The 22,682-nt window shown below is 47.0% G+C and overlaps 1 protein-coding gene across 4 annotated transcripts in view; it reads left to right on the top strand.

Moving 5' to 3' along the window:
* The window catches only part of TP63 (tumor protein p63), a 1,032,286-nt gene that overhangs the window by 179,867 nt on the left and 829,737 nt on the right, over window positions 1-22,682 (top strand). For 3 of the 4 annotated variants that reach the window (XM_069617457.1, XM_069617461.1, XM_069617463.1), the window contains exon 1: window positions 577-668. In XM_069617457.1, the coding sequence (XP_069473558.1) occupies window positions 592-668 (77 nt within the window). In that variant the 5' untranslated portion in view covers window positions 577-591. Of the gene's footprint in view, window positions 1-536; window positions 669-22,682 lie in introns of those variants that run through there. The other variant, XM_069617458.1, reaches the window with a different exon arrangement.

The raw sequence follows: 22,682 nt of genomic DNA, 5'->3' as shown, positions 1-22,682 counted from the left end.
GAAAATGCCTTGACACGTGTTTCGACCACCGGTCGTTTTCAAGGCTGTAAGGATGTATCTTGATAGTACAATAAAGGCCTTTTGGATATAGCGGGCGGGAGGGATTGAGCCCCTATACAAGACCAGGTGATAGTTGGCATTTGGAGTCTGAATTTCTAATATACTAAGCTACTGGACCAATTGGCACATCTTATATTTATTTCAAGATTTGTACTATCAAGATCCTTGCAGCCTTGAAAACGACCGGTGGTCGAAACACATGTCGGCTGTTTATAATTCGAGAAATGAAATACATATATTTTTGTGAATCATCACAGAAATTGATCTCTTGGAGTGACGTTTTTTGCATTTATTAATATGACGTGACATTGTACCTGTATCAAGAAAGGCTATAGACTATTTGTGTGGTGTGAGAGCGAGATATCTTCCCAAACCATAATCTCTTGGGGACAGAAGGGGTCACTGTCCACATATTGATAGTCATTTACTTTAGGGCCTAATCAGCAAGGATTTAATAATTTCATCTTTGTCTTCAGAGTTGTAGATACTCCAGCTTGTATCTCGTGGACGGAGCGTTTTTATCATTCCACCATGTCTCAGAGCTCCCAGGAGAATGAGATCCGTAATCCAGATATTTTGCAGTGTCTTTGGGAATACTTGGAGCAGCAGTGAGTATCCTTTGTTGATTCTGTGTTTCTTTGGTAACCCTACCTGGCACTACATGGAATGCATGTATGAGATTTGGGTAATCTAGCTCTATCTTTATCTGATGTAACGCTCAGGAAAGAGTTCATGCCTAACAGTGTATTGGTATTTATATGAGAACATGGATCTTGCTATGCTTTTATTTGAGGGTATACTTCAACAATTCATTAATGAACAGATCCCTTTTTTATTAACTGGCATATCTGGACAAGAAAGTCAAGGTTAGTCTTTCTTCCCATTTTACAGTGCACCTGCCCCTCCCCAAATCTGTACTGATTGAAGCATTGCAGTTTCAAGGGTGAGACCCCAAATAAATGGTAAGGTACATATTGGCCACCACCGCATTCTCCCACAGGTCAGGTGACTGCTGTCCTAGTGGATAAGTACTTAAGTCATGAAGTGTAGGTGGGCTGCAAAATGACACCTTTGTTTTTGGACATAGGCTTTAATATCAGAGGACAGTACAAGCAGTTTTCCGTAGTCTTTTCAGAAACATTAAGAAACCAGAGGAATCCATGATTGAAGAGTCAAAGTAGAAGAGGAGGTACTAGAGAAAAAGGGGGGCAAGACTGGGAGGTGCCGGTCTGCGCAAAATTAAGTGTTAAGGTGAGAAGGGAAAATGGTGAAGGGGCAAGTGCTAAGGGGAGGCCATAGGGCAAGTGCCAGGGAAGGGTGGGGCTGGGCTGGGCTGGGCTGGGCAGGGCAGGGGAGGGGTGGGGCTGGGGCCCTGTACTACTCGGAGAAACCCAGGCAGCTTGTCACTGTGGCAGAAGGTGTTTTAGCAGGGGAGAGTGATGGAGGAGGTATAAAAGGAGGGTCTTGAGGAGCATCCGACACTTAAGGCGATCCGCCTCAAGCCTGAGGGGCAGGGAGACCATTCCAGGGGGAGTCTCCTGTGGAGGAGAGACATATTTCTTTAACAACTTACTTTATTGATTTTCATAATAAACATTCTACTTCCCCATCCTGCTATTATTGCCCACCCCCCTACAAGCAGCTCGTTGGCATTGTACACAAGGTAGTTCTGTGACAGTACATATGTTAGAGAGTCCATTATCGTCACATTCTGTGTCTATTATGGCAGCACAACATCATCCTCTGGGTCTGTTAGGGTTCCAGGTTTTTTGCATAAATTCTGGTTCCTAGTGTGTGCCCAGCTAATTACATATCGTTCGAATACCTCACTGCTTTATCCCCTGCGTGGTCTTTCCTCCTCGTGACTTGAGTCACGCCTATGATGAGTCTTCCCCATCTGAGGACGAGTTTTGTTTCAAGGCTGAGTAGTATTGTCTGAAGGGGGCCCAGTAGTCGATAGGTTGGCTACTGGCTGGGAGTGACATAGCGTAACGGGTTTCTCTTTGTTCACATGTGTTCATGAATTGCAGCTATCTCGCAAACCCAAGTGCAGTAAGTTTCCTCCACATTTTATCTAGGAGATATCTGGCAGTCACACTGGCCACCCCAAACAACTTTTTCTCTCCACTGGGGTCTCGGCCAATTAATGCTAGGAGCCATAACTTGAGTGTATAGATTCATTTTGACTGTAACATCCCCGACATGGCTTCCTCAATTCTTCCTAAAAAGGGCCTCAACTGTACGCATGCCCATGCCACATTGCTCACGGCATCTCCTACACGTGGAGAGTGTCTCAGGTTAGATTCTATTCAACTTAGCTGGGGAATAGTACGCTTGATGTAGAAATGTGTAATGTATCGACCTAAACCGGCTATTTAGGGATGGGTAACGTGTCTGCATGCCAATGGAGTTCCAGTGCTCATTGCTTAATGTTACCCCCAGTGTTTCCTGCCAGGGTTTCCTGCGCCTGTGCACCCCCACTACCTTCTTTCTTCTAATTTTATATTGGCTTGACACTAGTGGGGGTCGGGCGCTTGAGGAAATTCAGTCCATTTTAGTCTCAGTACCGCCATAGTCCTATTAATACATGAGCACCCCTCGTTTGTAAGGTTTCCATTTTTATGAACTGCACGTCATTCACCAAGTCACCCAGTCCCTGTCTCCTCAGTTTCTTAAAATGGTATTGGAAAGGTCTCTCGTGTGAGTGGGATCCCGTGTATATTGTACATTGGAAGGTCAGGTGAGTATGGGGGCTCGGCTCTGGTAAGCCGACCGATCTGTTCCCTTGCTTTACATATCACTGCAGTGGGCTGAACCTCGGTCTGTGGCTGACCGGCACAGGCGCCCCAGAGCAATCCCAGTATGTTATTTGGGCTTGCCACCTTTTTTGCTAGGAGAGACCTCTAACCCCCACTCTTGGCTTAGAGAAGTCTCTGATCCGCAAAGAGTTGGAGCTAGCAGACCGAAGGGATTTAGCAGGGAACTATTTATGGAGAGAGCGTGGGAAGTAGCGGGGGTCCCAGACCCAAGAAGGTTTTGTGAATGATGCAAAGGGTCTTGAATTTGATCCTAGGAGCAACCGGGAGCCAGTGGAGAGACATTAGGGCGAGAGAAATGCAATCACTGGACTTGAGGCCAAGTCTTGCAGTCCTTTTTTGGATTAGTTGAAAAGGACGAAGGGAGGAAGAAGGAAGATTGAGGAAGAGGCTGTTCCAGTAGTCGAGCCTAGAGAGGACCAGAGCTCTGGAGACATTGAGTTACTGGGGGGAAGGTGAGGAAAAGGGGAATACCTCTGATGTGGTGCAGCTGATCGCTGTCCTTCTTGGCAAGGACCACGATGTGATGAGAGAAGGTGAGGGAGGAATCAAAGAGGACACCAATGTTTCTTGCCTCCCGAGAGGGTGAGGGGAGGGGACCCATGGGGGGCAGCCAGAGGGAGAGAGGGAAGGTGGTGGGAGCTGGGGTCCCAATAAAAAGGATCTCGGTCTTGAATGGGTGGATGACAACGAACTGAGTCGGCAATACCCACCGCGGTTGCCCTGTGAACACTCCAGACATTTCTTTGAGCAACTGCACCGACATCTGCACTCATTGCATCTTGTCTCTAGTGTGCTGACAGGGAGAGGTGGGATTCCACTGGCCATTTAAAGGCAGAATAAATGTCTGCAAAGCAAATACCCACTGGTTTGGTACAGCTGCCACATTACACTTAACTGAAATTTCTTTACAAGGTCTCTCCATGTTTAATTGATCACCTTTCATTAGGAGCATCACTATAAGGTCATGGGAATGCAACCCACTCTTGCAGCCGCCACCATTGGACCTGTGCTCACTCCATGCCGTGACTTTGAGTCAAGTTTCTTTTTACTGCTGACAGCGATTTAGTTGTAATATTCAGTTGTGATGTGTTTTCTTAAAGATGGGCTAGTTTGGTAATTTTCTGCATTTTCCATGTTTCCAAGCCCTTCTACCATGCACATGTTTTTAGGATGGACTTTATTTCCTTTGCAAATGTCAGTTCGCTTTCCAGTTTTACATCCTTTCTTATGCTTTTTACATTTCTTGGGTCTTGAGGGTGGAGCTTTATGTAGCCATGTCTTGGCTTATTCCTTATTCTTGGAGGGTTCCAACATAGAATAAAGTCCTTAAGAAGGTTGCCAATTGAGCGAGCCGCTGAAACGTCTAACCAGAAGCAGGGATTGAAATACCCTTCTGCTCAAAACTGGGGCAAATAGCACCCCATGTCCATAGAATTGTAGACGACCCTGTTTTAACTAACGTTTTGTTGGGGTTCATAGTGGTCTTCACAGCACATGGTGGTCTTCATGTTTGGTTAGACTGTAGAGATAAAAAATATTGTTGCTAGATCCATATGCATCCAATTTTCCTTATGTTCACACATCAAAAATTATTCATGCAAGAAAGTGTAAGCAATGATTTAAAAATTGTTCTAAAATTGCATCATTAATGGCGCAAAAATCAGAACCATTAATACAGTTAAATATTGGTGTCCGTGCATTGTCCCGAGAGATTATTTAGCATTGAATGCACTTAAAAATTATGGAACAATATTCCTTAAAGTCGTTGGGTACAATTATGTAACCAGTATTTAGTTTAACCCCCAAGTACTCAACAGTAGGGCTCCCTCCTGTATAGCTATTTATATTCTAGTAAGTTCTGTACTAAGGAACCATGAAGTCATTTTAGAAAATGTCTGACAGCAGTTGACCATTGGCGGTCTCTGAGAAACGAGAACCAGAGTGGTTTTCTCTCCCTTTATCCCACCGACAAATCAACACACCATATAGCAGGCAACAAGTGCCTATATAGTTGTAGATCCATGGCTGAGAGTAATACCCCCACTACATCGAACAAATAATCACGGAACTACTGAGAGGGCCTTACCTCTTTAACCTGACGGGGACTGATGCACCACAATCGGAAGGCGTCTCAGGAGAAGATGTAAAACTCAGGAAATGCTTTAGAACAGAGTCACACAGACACTTTCTGCGAGAATACCTTAAATCAAATATAATGCTGGCAGATCTAGTTGTACGAAACAACCAGTTTTGTGTCTGGACGATTTAGAATACCGCACAAACTTCAGCCATATTGCAATAAAATTTAGCAGAGATCTCATGTTCTTACAACAGCCTTAAAAGACCTGTGATAAAATTCAAAGGGATCTGGATATGGAAGAGTTTTGCGAGAATACAGCACTTGTCAAAGTAAGAGATAAACGATGGGTGATAAATACAGAAATTGACCAATTTAAAGCCTCTGCAGTAAACAAAAAATCTAAACTTTCAAAGGACATATAAATTCAAACTTGAGGCTATGTTCCCCTACCTGGCAGAAAACAACTTGGAGGATAGGATAGCAGATGGAGGTCAACCACAGTAATAAGCTCCCAGATCTTGCAAAAGGTGGGTTACATTTTCAGGGTCCTATAGCTCACTTGCCAGTAGAATACCTGTGGGAGTATAGCAAGTACAGGCACACCACCAAACAGGGCTTTCTTTAGGCCGAGTGAGCCAATGGGGGCAACAAACTGAATCATATTGGAACCAGGGTCTTGGGATGTACCGACCACGCAGGTGACGCACAAGGTGGTAGATGCAAACCTGCAACTCCCACCGTTCAATCTATTGGCTGTCACAATCATACGCAGCACTAGCAAAAGGGCTCATTTGTCCCAACCAATTGTTTCTAGCTGAGTCAGAAATACAGAACTTTTTTTTTTGGACAAATTTGATTGAAGGGATTCTTTCAGAATCAAGAGAGCACAGTAGACATGGAAGATACAGTTCTACGTCAAAAATTGAGTCTTAGCCCCACGGAGAACCAGATGCCAAAAGAGGTGGTCACTTTTGAAGCATGCGTCCTGAAGGAAATGAAAAGCAAAAAACTAAATGTGAGACACAGCCTGACAGAGCGGCAAGCACTAAAAAAGTTGAGCTCTAATTCAGAGCTCATAACAAAAGCTGCATACAAAGGAGGAGGCATATTGGTCCAAACAACGGACCAGTATTTAGACATGGTTATGGAGCAATGAGAAAATTAGCAACCTTTAGACACAGATCCAACAATGGCCATTAGACAAATTCTGGAAATTGTTAGTCTTCAACAAAAATTTGTTTCAAAACATTTCAGAGGGGAGAACACTGCTTTTTTTATGCAATCCCAAGATGCATAAAAACCACCGGGCCGCCCCTTTGTGTCAGGTTGCAGATCCATATTAGAATAGTTGAACAAGTTTATAGACTACTTTCTTAAACCGATAATTGCTCAGTCAGATCTTTGTGACACTATGACCACGATCGGCTGCTTTGAGAAATAACCCTTTAACCCCCAAGTGGAATTGCTTGTGACCATGGCTATCACAGCGTTGTACACAAGCATTCTACAGCAGCAAGCGTTGGAATGTGTTTGGAACCAACTCGTGCACAGTGATCTACAACAAAGGGTACCCATAGAATTCATCATGGATCTTCACATAGCCTTGACCAAAAAAGTCTTCAAGTTTGAGAGCAAGTTTTACCAACGGGTCTGCGGGACCGCAACGGGAGCGACATTTGCTCCAAGCTTAGCCATAATTTACATGGCAAGCCTCGAAGGGATGTAAATCTTCTCGGCAAACCATCCCTAGGCCCGGAACATTCGTAAATGGGAAGATAGCTCAGGGACAACGTGCTCGCCTTGTAAACAAGACGACACGGGGCACCGCAGGTTCGATCCCCGGATCTGCGCTTAGAAACCTCTGGGTATTAAGCACGTTATAACCTATCATATCATATCATGGAAAAGATTAATTGATGTCATCTTCATTTGGAAAAGGAGTTCCGACCTACTGGAAGAATTCTGGTACTGGGTCAGTGAATGTTACCCACATATAAAATTCACAATAAGCTCGAACAAACGCAAGATCCACTTCCTAATGACAAACTAAAATGCACTTTGTTAAAAAATGATGCCCTGCTTTAATACAAAAGTTACCATCCCATGCACCGCAAACAAAATCTCCTGTTAAGGCAATACCTGAGGATTCCCCAGAACTGCACCTCTCAATTATTTTTATGCACAACTTGACTGTCATACTCAAGCATGTGGATACCCGTAAAAACATTTAAACCAATCCAGGAAAAGTTTATCACCCCCCCCGCCCCCCTGCCCTCGAGAAACACTCCATACCTAAAAGATAGACCACCAATGCAGGAACAGAAAATGACATGTGTAACTACATATTGTCACAACACTTCCCAATTCAGGGGCCTTATTAAACAATTCTGGCCATTGATCAGACTAGCACTCCCATGAGAACCCCTGCCAAGGATGGCATTGAAGAGGTGCACAATTTCTGAGGAAATCTGCTAAAACTACTTTGTGGAACCTCAGACGAACGGGGCATCAACTGTGCGGTTCCTGCCGTTCACAAGCAAAATTACATTCTTTACTGCACACAGCAAAGTGTGGGAAATAAAGCAGTTTTCTAACTGTAAAACACTGAACGTAATTTATTGCATCCAGTGCCTGTGTGGCAAGAAATACATCGGCCAGACAAGACCAGTCCATAAGGGAATTGGGGAACACCACTCAAAAATAAGGTGCAGAACCCAAACCACTCCATTGGTGACTCACTACATAGCATACCAACATACACCGATGACCTGGTCTGGTGGGTTGTAAATGCAGTAAAAAAACTCTCCAAACAGCGTGTGGGCAATCCAACATAAAGAATTGTGGTTGATCCAGAAGCTGGGATTTCACATTAGAAGGCTCAATGAGGATCTCCCATTTATCCGGTGAATGACCCACCATAGACACGTGAACAATCCATAATGGCCCAGGGAACTACCAATTATAGACATTATTGTGATACCTTCAGACAGATTTTCTTTGTTCTGGATCCAATCAAACAGTGCCTGGCACTGCAGGTGGTGATTTATTTTTAAATTAAATGGTGAAAAACTTACTGATGCGTTCAGGCACCATATAAATGATAAGTCCATCATGCAGATAGATGGGCTTTAGGCTTAATTTGGGTTGGTAAACCGCACTCAACATGGACAGCATTGCATCCCTCCAGCAGCCTAGCCCAATGCATTGTGCAGTTCAAGCCTGAGGACCGCGCTAGAATCTTAGCAATGCTGAGATGAATCTGCCACAAGCTAGCACATGCACAGTTGATCGATTTGCTGCCAGAGTAGCGACTAACCTCTGACACGATGCCGGGCAACGCCGCCGAACACAGACCAGCATACAAGAAGTGAGTAATCGCAAAGTGAAAATGCCGGTATTGTTACAATCTCTCGCCAAAAGGCAGCTATGAGACTGACATTCCTATATATCTATTCTCATATCGGCCATGATCACAAGCGCATACCAATACAAGATAAATCGGTCCCGACCCAGCAAAGAAGTGAGGCAGCCAAACTGAAGAGGTCAGTCCAACTTGGCAGATGTTGCCAGCACAGCTGACATTTAGTGCCACACTTGAACAAAATGTTTCAACCGACAAATATACTTTGAATGGATTGTGTCCTCCCATGTATTCCTCATCTTAGATATCTTGTCTCCCAACTCTGCTTCTTCGGAAAAACAAATTTCACCAGAGGGCACTGTGCTCGAAGCCGCAGAGCTGTAATCCCTCGAGGGCCGCCGTCGTCATCCGCAGTACAAAGGGCTCGAACCACGCCCATTAGCTCAGTTCTGTTTTTCCGAGCACTGCTTTGTGTCACAACGGCGCAACAGTTTTTCTTCAACAAAATGTCATCGACTCCAACCACACCCAAGACGGGTTTAAAAAAAGTCTAAAGTGTGGAAGAAAAATGTCGATTACCGATCCCAATCATAATTGCCTTTGATGTCTGAGCCTGACAATCTGGTATACGAATGTGGTTCCTGTCAGGCTATGTCCAATAAGGCTCTTAAGGAACGGAAAGGTAGGCTGGCGGTGGGGGGAGGAAGTTTTCGAAAAGACCGATTTGGGAGGGTCGAGCGGAAAGTCTCGACACAGGTCGAGGAGATCAAGGTCTAAAAGTCGCTCAAAGAAATCCTCCTTCGTCCAAAAGATCGAAGAAGCGACATAGGTCTTCCTCTTCCTCCTCGTCTGACAGAAGGGTCATAGCCTACCCTTCCAAGCACGATTCCTTAGAAAAATGGGAGGCTTTTAGGGTTTCAATGCAAAAAAATGCGGTCCAGACCCCCTCGAAAAAGCTTTGTGAAGATCATGCCCTTGCCCACTCCAAGTGACGGAGGGAGATCAAAGACAGGCACGCGAGATCCACCAAAAAGTCGAGGGTGTCATTGGGGGAATGTTCTCCGACAGCTTGCCTAAAAAAAAAAAGTGAAACCACCAATGCATAAATCAGGGGTGATGGCCGACCAAAATGGCGTCCACGTCGCAGTCTAATCTCGACTCGACGCAACCTTCGACCGCGTCGAAGCTGCCACCGAAGTTGGCGTCGATACCTTCCGCAACGGTGTCGAGGCCTCCCTCACCGACGTCTAAGCCTCCATGGACGCCTTCGACGCCTTGATCGAGGCATTCCTTAATTCCGATGCCTTTGTCTAAAAACATTGATGCTTGGTGCCAGAAAGTCTTCTCTTCGGGCAGCATGGCCCTTAAATCTTCAAATGTAACTTGCACTTTTGCAAGATTTACATACACTCTGTGGGACTGTATGACATCAGCGGCTGAATACATCCCGTCGGGTGAGGAACAGGATGTTTCCTGGCGATGGTGAAAGATGGAACGGAGGCTATGGAGGAATGCCTCCAGTCAGGATTGGACACTGCTGATGGTGTAAGCAGGTCCATGGCATCTAGCACGGTCCTACACAGATTTGCATGGCTGAGGAAATCTGGCTTTGCACCTGATGTGCTGTCCAGATGACTCTATATGCCTTTTGACAGCTTGAGGCTGTTCTGCAGCAAGGCGGACGAGAGCTTCGATAAGCTGCAGACCTCAAAAGCGGCAGCTAAATCCCTCCGTGCCGCTATAAAACAGCCTCGGCTACACTCCTACGCAGGTTCATCTTCCTGGAGGAGCCGCCCCTTTCATTTCTACTCTTTTGGAAGGAGGGGACAGGCCAGTCAGAGGCCAACAGAGAAAACCCCCTTGTGGTGGAAGAGGGAAAGGTGCTAGATCAGCCCCAGCAGCGGCTACCTCCTCCTCAGCTGCTTCTGCAGCCGCTGCAAAGCCACTCTGTGGTCTTCACCCACAAGACCCCGCTGGGAGGCAGGATCACTCGGTATCTGAACGAATGGAGGGGCATTACGTCAGATGCCTGGGCGCTAGAGATTGACCCCTGGTTAATGCCTTCCTTTTCAACAAAGCCCTCAAGATCATCCACCAGGAGCCGATTCTGTCAAAATTCCAGGCCCGCTTCTTGTGCAGGAGATTTCAACCCTGCTAGAGAAAGGTGCAATAGAACATGTAACTGTAGCGGAGAGAAACAAGGTTTGGTACTCCCCGTATTTTCTCATTCCCAAAAAGGACAGAGGATTGAGACCCATCTTGGACAAATTCCTCAGCAAGGATAAGTTCAAGATGGTGACCCTTTCTCAGATCCTTCAGGTTCTTCAGCTTCAGGACTGACTGGCTGGTTTTGTTGGACCTTCAGGATGCTTACTTTCATGTGCCAATCCATCTGAAGCACAGAAAGTACCTGAGGTTCGCGGTTGGCGGTTCTCATGATCAGTTTCGGGTTCTGCCATTTGGGCTGACCTTCGCTCGGAGGGTTTTCACCAAGCTGATGGCTGGAGTGGCAGCGAGTCAAGAGTGGGGGGATTCACGTCTACCCTTACCTGGACGATTGGCTAATCAGGACAAGTTCACCCGAACGAGCCCAGGAACATTTGACCATGACCTGCCACTTCTTACAGACTGGGCTTCTCCCTGAATTACAAGAAGTCGCAAATGATTCCACGCCAAAGACTCCAATTCATTGGAGCAATCCTGGATACTTCCTATGGGAAAGGCTCGCCTCCCTAGGAGAGAGCTCATCACATTCTGCAGATGGTAAAGTTTCAGAATGCCCAAAATATGCCGGCTTTTGATTTTCTGAGGTTGCTGGGGCTCATGGCATCCTGCATTTCTCTGGTGCCAGAGGCCAGATTGAGAATGAGCTCCCTTCAGTGGGCCCTCGGGACTCAATGGTCCCAATTTTCGGGGGAGATGTCAGATCCTTCTACAAGTCCCGGCCAGAGTGGCTCAAGATCTTCTATGGTGGTCTTGCAAGGAAAATATCCTCAAGGGAGAACCTTTTTGGCAGCAACCATGGCCGGAGAGAACGGTAGTGACGGACGCCTCACTCACGGGGTGGGGAGCCCTCACCAACAAACTGACGATCAGCGATCGTTGGTCTCCATCGGAGTCCAAACTACACATCAAGCTTTTGGAGCTGACGGTAATCAGACTAGCGCTGAAGGACTTTCTGCCCTCTGTACGGGGTAAGAATGTCCTGATAATGACGGACAACACAGTGGCCATGTACTACCTCAACAAAAGAGGAGGCGTAGGATCACGTCCACTGTGCAGAGATGCAATGCAGCTCTGGTTCTGGGCAATGCAAGAAGGAATCTCTCTATCAGCAGTTCACCTAGTCGGAGAGCAAAACACGGCGGCGGACGCTCTGTGCAGGCAAAGCAGTGTCCCATGAGTGGGAACTAGCTCGGGAAGTCCAAGAGATCTTCACCCTTTGGGTAACCCCTCAAGTGGATCTGTTCGCGACCGGTGCAAACTATATTGCTCAAGGGAATTTCCCCCAAGAGGAGCGCTAGGGGACGTGTTTGTGGTGGACTGGGTATTTCCACTCCTATATGCATTTCCTCCAGTCCCCGTGATTCCTCATGTAATCAGGTTGCGAAAGTTCGGGAACCATGATCCTAATTGCCCCAGATTGGTTCCAGGAGGACATGGTACCCGGACCTTCTGGTCATGTCCATCTGCCCTCCAATATGTCTTCCACAACGAGAGGATCGTCTCTCGCAAGAGGAAGGTTGGGTTCTCCATCCCGAAGTGAAGACACTCGGCCTTCACGTATGGTTTCTGAGAGGCGGAGATCTAAAGTTTGGGACCTTCCGGATGACTTAATGGAGATTTTACAAGGCCACCAACAAAATCCTTGTGTTGTTGGAACAAGTTAATTATCTGGTGCAGGGATAAGAATGTGGATCCATTCTCATGTAGTACTCCTACAGTACTTTCTTTCCTTTTACACTTAGACAATTTGGGGCTCCAAGTTTGCACTATTGAAGGATACTTGGCAGCGCTATCTATCTTCAAGCCCTCCTCGGAAGAAGTTTCTTAATTTAAAATGCCTTTTAGTTACCGACTTTCTAAAAGGTCTGACAAATGTGTACCTTCCAACGCCTTTTCAGGTTCCCATCTGGGATTTAAATTTAGTTTTAAAGTTTCTAATTTGTGCCCTTTTGAGCCTTTACATTCTTAACCGTTAAGGCTCCTCACTTTGAAAATAAATTTACTAGTGGCTATGATATCAGCCCGCAGGGTGAGTGGATTGCACGCACTTTTGTAAGCCTCCTCACACCATTTTCCATAGGGACAAGGTCATTCTAAAGGTCAAATAATCCTTCTTACCTAAAATAGTGTCTGATTTCCACCTGTCACAGAAGATTACCTTACATTCACACTTTTGTGAAGCATTACTGCTTGGACTCTACATCATATCAAGGAGGCCTCTTTGCAAAAGTCGTCCTTCATTCAGTCCATGATTGAAATTTCTGGTACTCCCTCCTCCAAATTCTTACTGCTTTGGGAGCCTATCTAAGATGAGGAATACGTGGGAGGACACAATCCATTCGAAGAAAAAGTTACTTGCCAACTGTAACGTTCTTTCGACTGGATGTTGCTCCCATGTATTCCTCATAGACCCTCCCAACCTACCCCTCTGTACAGTATACACCAGTTGTACTCCAACTTCCTTAAGAGCCAAAGGACTTTCAAAGCCTGATCAACTGATGCGACCATTAACACTGTAAAAACAGAACTGAGCTAACGGGCGCGGCTTGAGCCCGTTATACTGCGGATGACGTTGACGCTCGACGGCGGCTCTCGAGGGACTACAACTCTGCGTCTTCAAGCACAGCACCCTTTGGTGAAAAAAAATTTCCGAAGCAGCAGAGCTGGGAGAAAAGATATCTGAGATGAGGAATACGTGGGAGCAACATCCAGTTGAAAGAACGTTACAGTTGGTAAGTACGTTGTTCTTTTTGATAGATGACTGTGCTCGGACATGGCAAATTATAGTCACACAAAACCTGACAACCTGAAGTGGAGCTGAGGATTGACAAAGCGCTTCTGAATAAAATAACCCTCTGTGGGTAAGACGAACCAATTTCTCTGCCGCTATCCCCCCATCCCCGCTCCCCCATATCTGTTTTAAACCAAAATCCATTTCAATGATAGGTTATTTATAACACGCTTAACACCCAGAGGTTTCTAAGCCCGGACCCGGAGATCAAACCTCTGTTGCTCCGTGTCGTCTTGCTTTCAATGTGAGCACGTTGCCGCTGAGCTATCCTCCTGAGAATATAGTCCCACATTTAAACCGTGTGCTTTTATTTGGGGCCAGCATTAAGCACAACAGGCACACAAGACGAAGATCTGTGGGAGTATTGGGCACGAAAATAAGGCGCAAGGTCAGTCGATTGTGATTAGGTCACATTCAGAGATGGTGACAGCAGCTGACCCTTTTAGTTTCTTTTTCACCATGATAGTTCATTTATGGTGCAAAACTGGTTTTCACGGAGGACCGAAAGTGCCCTTTAAGCGGCATACAGTGGGTCGTACTACTACTGTGTGGTGTGGCATGCGGATAGGCGATTGCAGGGCATGAGCAAGGGGGTGAAGCAAGGAAAGTGAAAAGGAAATGGAAAGAGTCCTGGTCATGAAGAGGGGGGACCTCCAAAGAATAAGTACTATGATGAGGAAGAACAGAACTCCCCGTGTGTCTCACTCTGTTTTTCTTTCTTTCCCCATTGCCACTATTTTTGTCTTTCTATTGCTTCGCTTCTTCTCTAATTATATAATATATTTATATTTCTGAGGCTTGTGGAATCTGCTTAGATCACATGCTATGCATAGGCCGACATCTAGTGGAAGTTGCAGAGTATTACAGTTCGAGTTTTCCAAACTCGAAAAGGGACGTCGACAGGGCGTGCCAGTAATACTATGCCTACTGACGTCACTGTACCCATGGTCCTTCACGCATCGAGGTCCCTCCAGATTGTTCCATCATCACGGACGCCTATCGCAGAGTTCTATTCGGCTAACGCCATTTGCTTATGAAAAATGTAAACTAGTTGCTCTTCCTGTCCTTTTCTGCTCCGACTTAGACTACTTCATTGACGTGGTGAAAAGCAAGACTGTCAGATAATTCCAGACTCTGGACCCTTTCGGCCTTGGAAGACTACACCGGGCTTAGGCCCCAACAGTAGGGAGAGTGGGGGGTGGTCATTGTAGAATGCATTTTCTCTCTTCTTTCCCTTTCTCGCATGGCTGCCATTCCCCATAAACATGAAGAAAAATGTTTGTCCCACGTGCAGTAAAATATTTCTGTGGATAGACGAGCACCGGGTATGCAACTTGTGGTTAGCGCGTCACCACGACAAGGGGCATTGTCGAGCCTGCAAGCTCTTAAACCAAAACCTTTTAGAGACCGAAGAACTAAACGATGGGCCCATCACGCCATGGACGTGGAGGGAGCCTCCATTGATGGCAGTGTTGCGGTCTTTACAGACAGCGAGGGCGACAGGGAAGTGCAGGCCCCTGACCCCAAGAGACAGGCCGGCTGCTCTGTTAAGGGGACGACACCCGGCGGCGAAAGCACTAACATTACCCCGCCACTAAACACACATGCTCGGGCAAGGAATAGAGACAGTCGAACAAACGCCCAAACACTGCGTCAAGGGGAGGTCTACAATCCCTGTATTCTGGGCACTCGAGGTCCCGATCGCCCCATGACAGGCCCCGTAAGTCTAGAGACAAAGAAAACGCTGTCCCTAAAACATCGACCGAATGTCGGCAGACAAGCCTGCGGTCCCCTCCAGTGCTGAAAGGTGACATCCTACGTCGAAACGGCTGTAGCCTAAAAAAAGCACTATTTTATCCCACCTAGTAAAAAAAGCACGTCCCTGAGAGCCTGCTAAAGTCCAAGCACTCCAAGAAACACTCCTCCAAGAGCCCCAATCGTAATAAGTCTAAGGACAAGTTTACCCCTACTATTGGGGAGAAACACTCTGTCCCACAAGAGGAAGGTTCATTGGCAGAAGCTTTAAAGAACAAGGGCCAGCTTCAGCCTCCGGCCCAGTTGACATTCCAGGGCCATCCTACACCCCTAGGGAAAGACTCTACCCCTCAGTACCTTGGTGTCATTCCCAGTTCAGCCACATAGACTCTCGGAAGACATAGTCATGACTTGAATGACCTTAATGGCCACTTTCTTAGAGGAAAAAAAAACGGTATACCAGAACTTTCAAGTTACACCTCCTACAGCTTAGGCTTCCAGTTCCCAGCCCCCAGCTAAAAAAGCTTGGCCTGATACTCTACCTGTGTTAAGTACAGTCCAACCAGTACAAGGTGATCTGTATGATGTTCATGCAGACACTGATAATAATGAAAACTACCAACAGTCTGATGAGGATACCCTGGCCTCGCCAATTCAGCAGGACTTACCAGTGGGCGATTCGCAGGTGGACAATCAGCCTCTCCATAATGACACGTTAATTAAGGCAGCTTAGCACTTTGGTATCCAAACACAATAAACTCAGCTAGACAAATACTTTGTTGGAGATATTTTGGGGGACAAGAAAGCTGCCACCCAATTCATCCCTATTTTACAATCTGTCGAAAGAAGGATTCAACCTTCCCTAGAGACAACAAACCAGACACGGGCAGTAAACTTGTGGGTCGAGAAACTTCCGCCCAGCGCCGTCTGACCTGCTCTACTGGCAGTCCCAGTGTACCCCTATCTGGATGACTGGCTGATCACCAGGGAGTCACCCCCCCTTTGCAAACAAAACACGCAAAGTACCATAAACCTTCTCTTCCAATTGGGCTTCTCAATAAACGAGAAAAAGTCAAGCCTTGTGCCAAACGGAACAAAACAGTTCCTAGGAGCTGTCTTACACACAGAAGCAGGATTGGCCTTTCCATCCATGGAAACGTGCTATGGCAAATACCTCCGCATCAAGCCGGTAGCCGGATAAGCGTATGCAAAGCTATGCGTTTACTAGGCATGATGGCGTTGTGCATATACCTGGTACCACACGCACGTCTGAGACCCATGCAGGATTGGTTAGCGAAACGATGGTCTCAGGCAAGCGGTCAGTGGGACGATCTAGTGTTAGTTTCGCCAACACTAGTACAAAATCTAGGTTGGTGGACAAAGGAAAACCTGTTGAAGGGAAAACCCTTTCACGACCCGGAAGCACAGGCGATTGATACAACCGAAGCATCACTCTCCCAGGGCGGTGGGTGGGGGTGTGGATACATTACCTTCACCATACAGCTCATGGTTCATGGACTTGCATCACTGCACAAAACCACATCAACCTGCTGGAACTCCTAGCAGTATTCAAAGCGCTTCAAGCATTCCGAGCGCAGCTAACAAACCAGTCAGTTCAAATCCTAACAGAAAGCACCACTGCAATGTTCTATGTAAACAAGCAGGGGGGGCACACACTCTCCAAGTCTGTTCAGGCTGGCACAGAAAATATTGAGATGGGAACTCTGGGGGATGTTCCTATCCTCCCAACACGTCCGGGGGTACTCAACAATCTAGAAGACTCTCTGAGCAGAGATCCCCTACCAGAGGAACATGAGTGGCAACTAAACTCAAGTGTTGTAGACCACATCGTCTCTGTGGGGTTAACCCACGCTAGACTTGTTCGCTACAAGAGAAAACGAGCAATGGCCAGACTTGGCGTCCAGGTTCCCTCAATCAGGCTCCAAGGAGAACGTCCTATGTATGAACAGGTCACCCCCAGACTCCTTTTAATGAGCAGGGTAGTGAACAAGATTCACAGAGAACAGATGATGCTCATCCTAGTTGCTCCCATGTGGGCAAGGCAGCCATGGTATCCACATCTGCGCAAACTGGCTCTGTGCGATTCCATCAAACTCCCGTGCCAGACGAATCTGTTGACCCAACACGGGGGGAATAACAGTATATCCTTAACCACTCAAACTTGGCAGAAAGGCCCCTGAAAGTTCGGACACCTTAATCTAACACAATGGTGTATGGATAGCCTCAGGGAGGCTCGTACACCAAAAGGAATGTACTCCTTCACACATTCTAAATTATTTGCTCCACTTGTTAGACTCGGGGTTAGTATTCAACTCCATAAAGGTCCACCTTGCGGCTTTACCAGTGTACACCACCTCTCAGAGAAAGGTATTGTGGTGGAAACTTCCAGTCATTAAGGCATTCATGGAGGGGGGTAAAGAGACTCCCATCCTCCAATTTCAAACCCACCGCCAGGCTGGGATCTCAATGTAGTACTTGCAAAGCTCATGGGACCCCCATTCGAGCCTATGCATAAGTCAAGTCTTAAACACCTGACATACAAGACTGCCTTCTTAGTGGCTATTACTTCCATAAGCAGGGAAGTGAATTGCAAGCATCGTCAGTGCAGGTCCCTTTCTTTGTCATATGCAAGGACAAATTGGTTTTACGTACACATCCTAGTTTTTCGCCTGAGTTAATTTCCAAATTCCACATGAACCAATCCATTGAGCTACCGGCCTTCTTTCAGAATCCAACTAGCTCAGCTGAGGTAAAACTCCACACACTGGATGCGAGGAGGGCGTTCCTTTACTATGTAAACAAGACCAGACCGCTTAGAAAAACAGACCAACTGTTTGTCTCCGTAGCACCAGGCAGAGAAGGAGACTGCATTTCCAAAAATGCCCTCTCCAGATGGATAGTCTGATGCATCCAACTATGCTATTCATTATGAAACAAAACGCCTTTCACACCAAGAGCTCACTCCACAAGGAGCACAGGAGCTACTCTGGCATTTATCGCAAATGTTCCCTTAGACAGCATTTACAAAGCAGCTGCATGGAGCGCAATACACACTTTTACTCAGCACTACTGCATTGACACTCATTCCAGAGCAGATGCATAGATGGGACAAGCGGTTCTAAAAATCTATTTGCCGCTGATCCTTCTCACAACCCATCACCTTCTCCTAACACTGCTTGCTAATCTATGCGTAGCATGTGATCTGAGCAGATTCCACAAGCCTCAGAAGGGATACATTACTCACCGTAATCTTATTTCTGATGCTTGAATCTGCTTAGATTCACATGCGCCCACCCTTCCTCTCCTGAGAGAAGGTGCATAGATGTTATATGAGCTTCTCTGATATTTATCTTCTTGGATACACCTGTACTCGCGCTACACTTCATTTCATGCTGCCACATGACGGAAACAAAACAATCTGAGGGACCTCGATGCATGATGGACCATGGGTACAGTGGATGTCACACTAGGGCTAGTATTACTGGCACACCCTTTCGACGTTCCTTTTCGAGTTTGGAAAACAACCTCCGCAGATTCCACTAGATGTCGGCCTATGCATAGCATGTGAATCCAAGCAGATACAAGCATCAGAAATACCATTACGGAGAGTAATGTATCCGATATAATTGTTCTTTTATAACATGCTTAATACCGGAGACCAGTTTCTAAGCGCAAGACCGGGATTCAAACCTGTGTTTCTATGCGTGGTCTTGTTTCTAAGACCAACACGTTGCCCTGAGCTATCCTTCAGGCCTTTGTCTCTATCTCTCTGCTACTATTTGTCGCTCTTTGTCTTTCTTTCTCTCCCATATTCCTCTCTCCCATTATTACCAGTTTTCTTTCTCTCCCCTCATCCCTATGGTAAGATTTCTGTCTCTCTATCCCTTTTCTTCTCTCTACCACCTGCTAACTCTCTCGTATGTCTTTCTTCATCTCGATATTCCCTCTCATTCACTTCTCCTTAACGCTCCCTATCTGTCATCCTGATCTGTATCTCACTCCCAAACTATCTCCACTCTCACATTATTGCCTTTTCGCTCTTCTCTCATACACATTGCTATGCCGAAGGGGGCAGGGAGCATTTAGCTTGAAGGGCCAGGGTGCGACTCTGCCACCCTCTGTAAGATACACTGTTAGCTGGTCTGATAGCACAGCGGGTAGAGAGTTCGCTTTGACATCTGTGCAGAGCCTCTGACACAGGTTCGAATCCCGGCAGGGCCAAACGCAGCTTTTCAGCCTTCTGAGGTCGATAAATGAGCACCACACACCGTGGGCAACAAAAAGCAGCGCTCAGATACCTGAGGGTTCGTAGCGATATATTAATGCAAAATTATTATGATTATTATAAGGGTTTGCTCGCACCGGCATGTCTGTGCCACCTTTCACCCCCCCGCCCCCATTTTCGAATGGATTGTGTCCTCCAACGTATTGCTCATCTTTGACATGTAATGTCCAGCTTCCAATGCTTTGGAAAAGAATTTAGGCAGAGGGCGCTGTGTCGATGGCGTCTAGTCGATGTCCCTCGAAGGCGTCGCGTCGAGGGTGACTTCATCAGAGGGAATATATAGCACGAGCGGCACCCGTTGGCCTCAGTTCCGTTTTTTCACAAACATCGTTTTCTTCGCCTCATAACTGTGACGTTTGTTTCTCGAGTGATAATGTCTTCATCTACACCATCGACACCCAAGTCCGGTTTATGGATCGAAGGTGTCCCTAACCGACCTGCATCGAATCTGCCGATGGTGCCTCGGGGAGGACCATGATACTACAGTTTGTTCCAAGTGCCAGTTAATGATGGGGAAAAGCCTTGAGGGAATGGGAAGCTTAAGGTAGGAAAAATACTGGAGTCCCGTAAGCCCTGACCTACTAAGCCTTTGACTGATGAGTCGAGAGGCGCCTCTCCTCGGAGGAAGGCCAAGCTAGGTCAAGGAGTGGTTTCCGCCACTCGTCCTTGTCGAAGAGGAGGCACTGCAGGTAGCCTTCGTCTACTTTTTCGTCTGACTGTTCCCCCAAAATGGCCGCATGCCCTTCGAAAAAGTCAACACCAGCTGAATGGGAAGATTTCAGAGTGGAAATGTGAAAAATATTTGAGAAACAAAGCTGTGCTCTGACCAAACCTTCTAAGGAAGCCAGAAAGGAGAGGTCTCGACATAAAACTTGCGTGCCCTCGAGCATGGGTAAAAGGCATGATCCGGTTCGAGAGCCCTTGAGGCCCTGTCTGAAAAATCGAAGGATCATTCGAGATATGGGGAGAGGTCGAGGACGTTGACTCCTTAGAGACATTCCATGCCGTTGTTGCCGATGACGCCCATCAAGCGCAATTTTGCCAGCTAAGTCATTAGAGCAAAGCGGCCTTCCAAAAAAGGTCACTGTCTAAGAAGACTTCGACTTCGACAATGTCGAAGCCTCTGGGTTCAAAACCAGAAAAATATATGGTGATCTCCTGAAGGACTTTTTCAAGTCTCTCACTTCTATTTTTGAAGAGAGAGAGCATTCAGTTGCCCCTTTTGGGCTTCAATACGGTACACCTAATGTACCGGAATGCCTCATTTCAGAGGAAAGCGGAATCTCAGCATCTAGAAGAATGGCAAGAAATTACTTCGGATGCTTGGGCCCTGGAAACAGTAGCCCACGGCTACTTCCTTCCTTTTATAAAGAAGCCTCCGAACAATCCACCATGGAAATTCTTTGAGGATTCCGGATCCGCTCCTCGTGCAGAACATTTTAACCCTGCTACGTAAAGGCGCTATATAACCGGTGCCTGTAGCAGAGAGGAACAAGAGTAGGTATTCCCCATATTTTTTGATCCCCCAAAAAGGATGGAGGTCTGAGACCCATCTTGGACTTAAGATACTTGAACAAGTTCCTCAGGAAGACCAGTTCAAGATTATCACACGTTCCTAAATCCTTCAGGCCCTCCAACTCCAGGATTGGTTGGTGTCATTGGACCTTCAGGATGCTTATTTTCATGTGCCAATCCATCTCAAGCACACAAAATATCGGAGGTTCGCAGTTGGCGCCTCGCACTATCAATTTCGAGTTCTCATTCGGGCTGACCTCTTCCCCAAGGGTTTTCACCAAACTGATGGCGGTGGTGGCAGCGAGTCTCAGGAGAGAGGGGAAATTACATCTAGCCCTACGTGGATGATTGGATGATCAGGGCGTTCTCCCTAACAAATCCTGGATCATCTCAACGTTGCCTGACCCTCTCTTCACAGACTGGGCTTCTCCCTCAATTACAAGAACACCGTCTCAAAAGCTCCAATACATCGGAGCTGTACTACATACATCCATGGGAAAGAGCTCGCCACCCGATGAGGGCTCAAGACATTCTTCAGATGATTACTGTCAGGGTTGTACACCGGTACCTGGCGCAGGAGTGGATGTACCAACTACCCCCACACTGGTCTTGATACCTGCAAGACGAAGCTTACGCAGGCCTTCGCGACCAGGGCAGGGAAAGAGGGTTAGGGTCTCGTTGATTGGATAGGTTGGGGGGTTGTGGGAAAACCGGGAAAAGGAATAGGGCGAGGTAATGGGTAGGTAGGGGGAGATTGGGTGAGGCTCAACTGCTGCACACCTTCATCTTCATAACACACCAAATGGTAATTCCTGCAGTGCCTACAGGCTGGGCCAAACAGTACGCTTTCTGAATTATGAATCACATAAACAAACAATTGACCCCTTTGAGCAGTTCAATTGGCAGTGGGCAACCACTGTCAGTTAGTCTAGCATGCAACACTTAGCTTGGGTCCATTGACCGGTCCAAGTGCTCGGTCCTTGATAAGCTGTCAGTCTCTGCTGCGTCTCAAAAACGGTGTAGACTGGTCACGTCTTCCGCTACAAAGAAAGAATGTGTTATTCTTGGTCACACATACACACGGTCATTCACTCCATGCCGCATTCATACTTTCTTCCCAGGCTTAATGATACGGCTCCCCACGGACTATGCCGTTCGCCGTACTTGTCTTTTTAGCAAAACAAGTCGTCAGTATAAATGCCAGCGCGACCTTCGCCACGTGTGGCTTGGGGCGCTGGTATTCTCCTTTTTACAATGCCAATGTTGCGTTCCTCATATCTGCATGACACGCGCTGCTAAACACTTTTTATCCCCAGGACTAGTACTTATCTCGTATGCCGGCGCAGGGGCGAGCGATATGGACTGGGAGACTGTGCCCCCTGCGCTTCCCAAAACTCCCTCTACGGGCTTTCTCAGGACTGGGTGTTGCGCGGCTTCGATCCCCTGGGTATGCGTCCCCAACTTATCTGAGTAAAGGCGAGGGGCCGGAATCTCAATCAGGCGGGGCGGGGCCCCTCGCACGAGTTTTCTTGCGGAGCTCGGTGTCTCACGTCCTTCTCCCCGGCGATCTCGAGCACTAGCCCCGTGCTGATGTTTTCGCGCATGCGCGTTGTAGCGTACCACGCCCGATCCCCGATTGGCTGTCTGCGCGAGCCATGCTGGGTAGTGTAGTCTCGATGCACTTGCAGTGCCTGCAGCCTACAGGGAGGACAAAGCAGTCTCCTGTATGGCAGCACCCTTCCCCATCCTACCTGAACACAACACGTGGC

This window comes from Ambystoma mexicanum, chromosome 10 (genome assembly GCF_040938575.1).
Source record: "Ambystoma mexicanum isolate Mex_15411 chromosome 10, UKY_AmexF1_1, whole genome shotgun sequence".
Taxonomy (NCBI): domain Eukaryota; kingdom Metazoa; phylum Chordata; class Amphibia; order Caudata; family Ambystomatidae; genus Ambystoma; species Ambystoma mexicanum.
The sequence above is the reverse complement of the archived record's forward strand: the minus strand, read 5'-3'. Positions and strand labels throughout refer to the sequence as shown.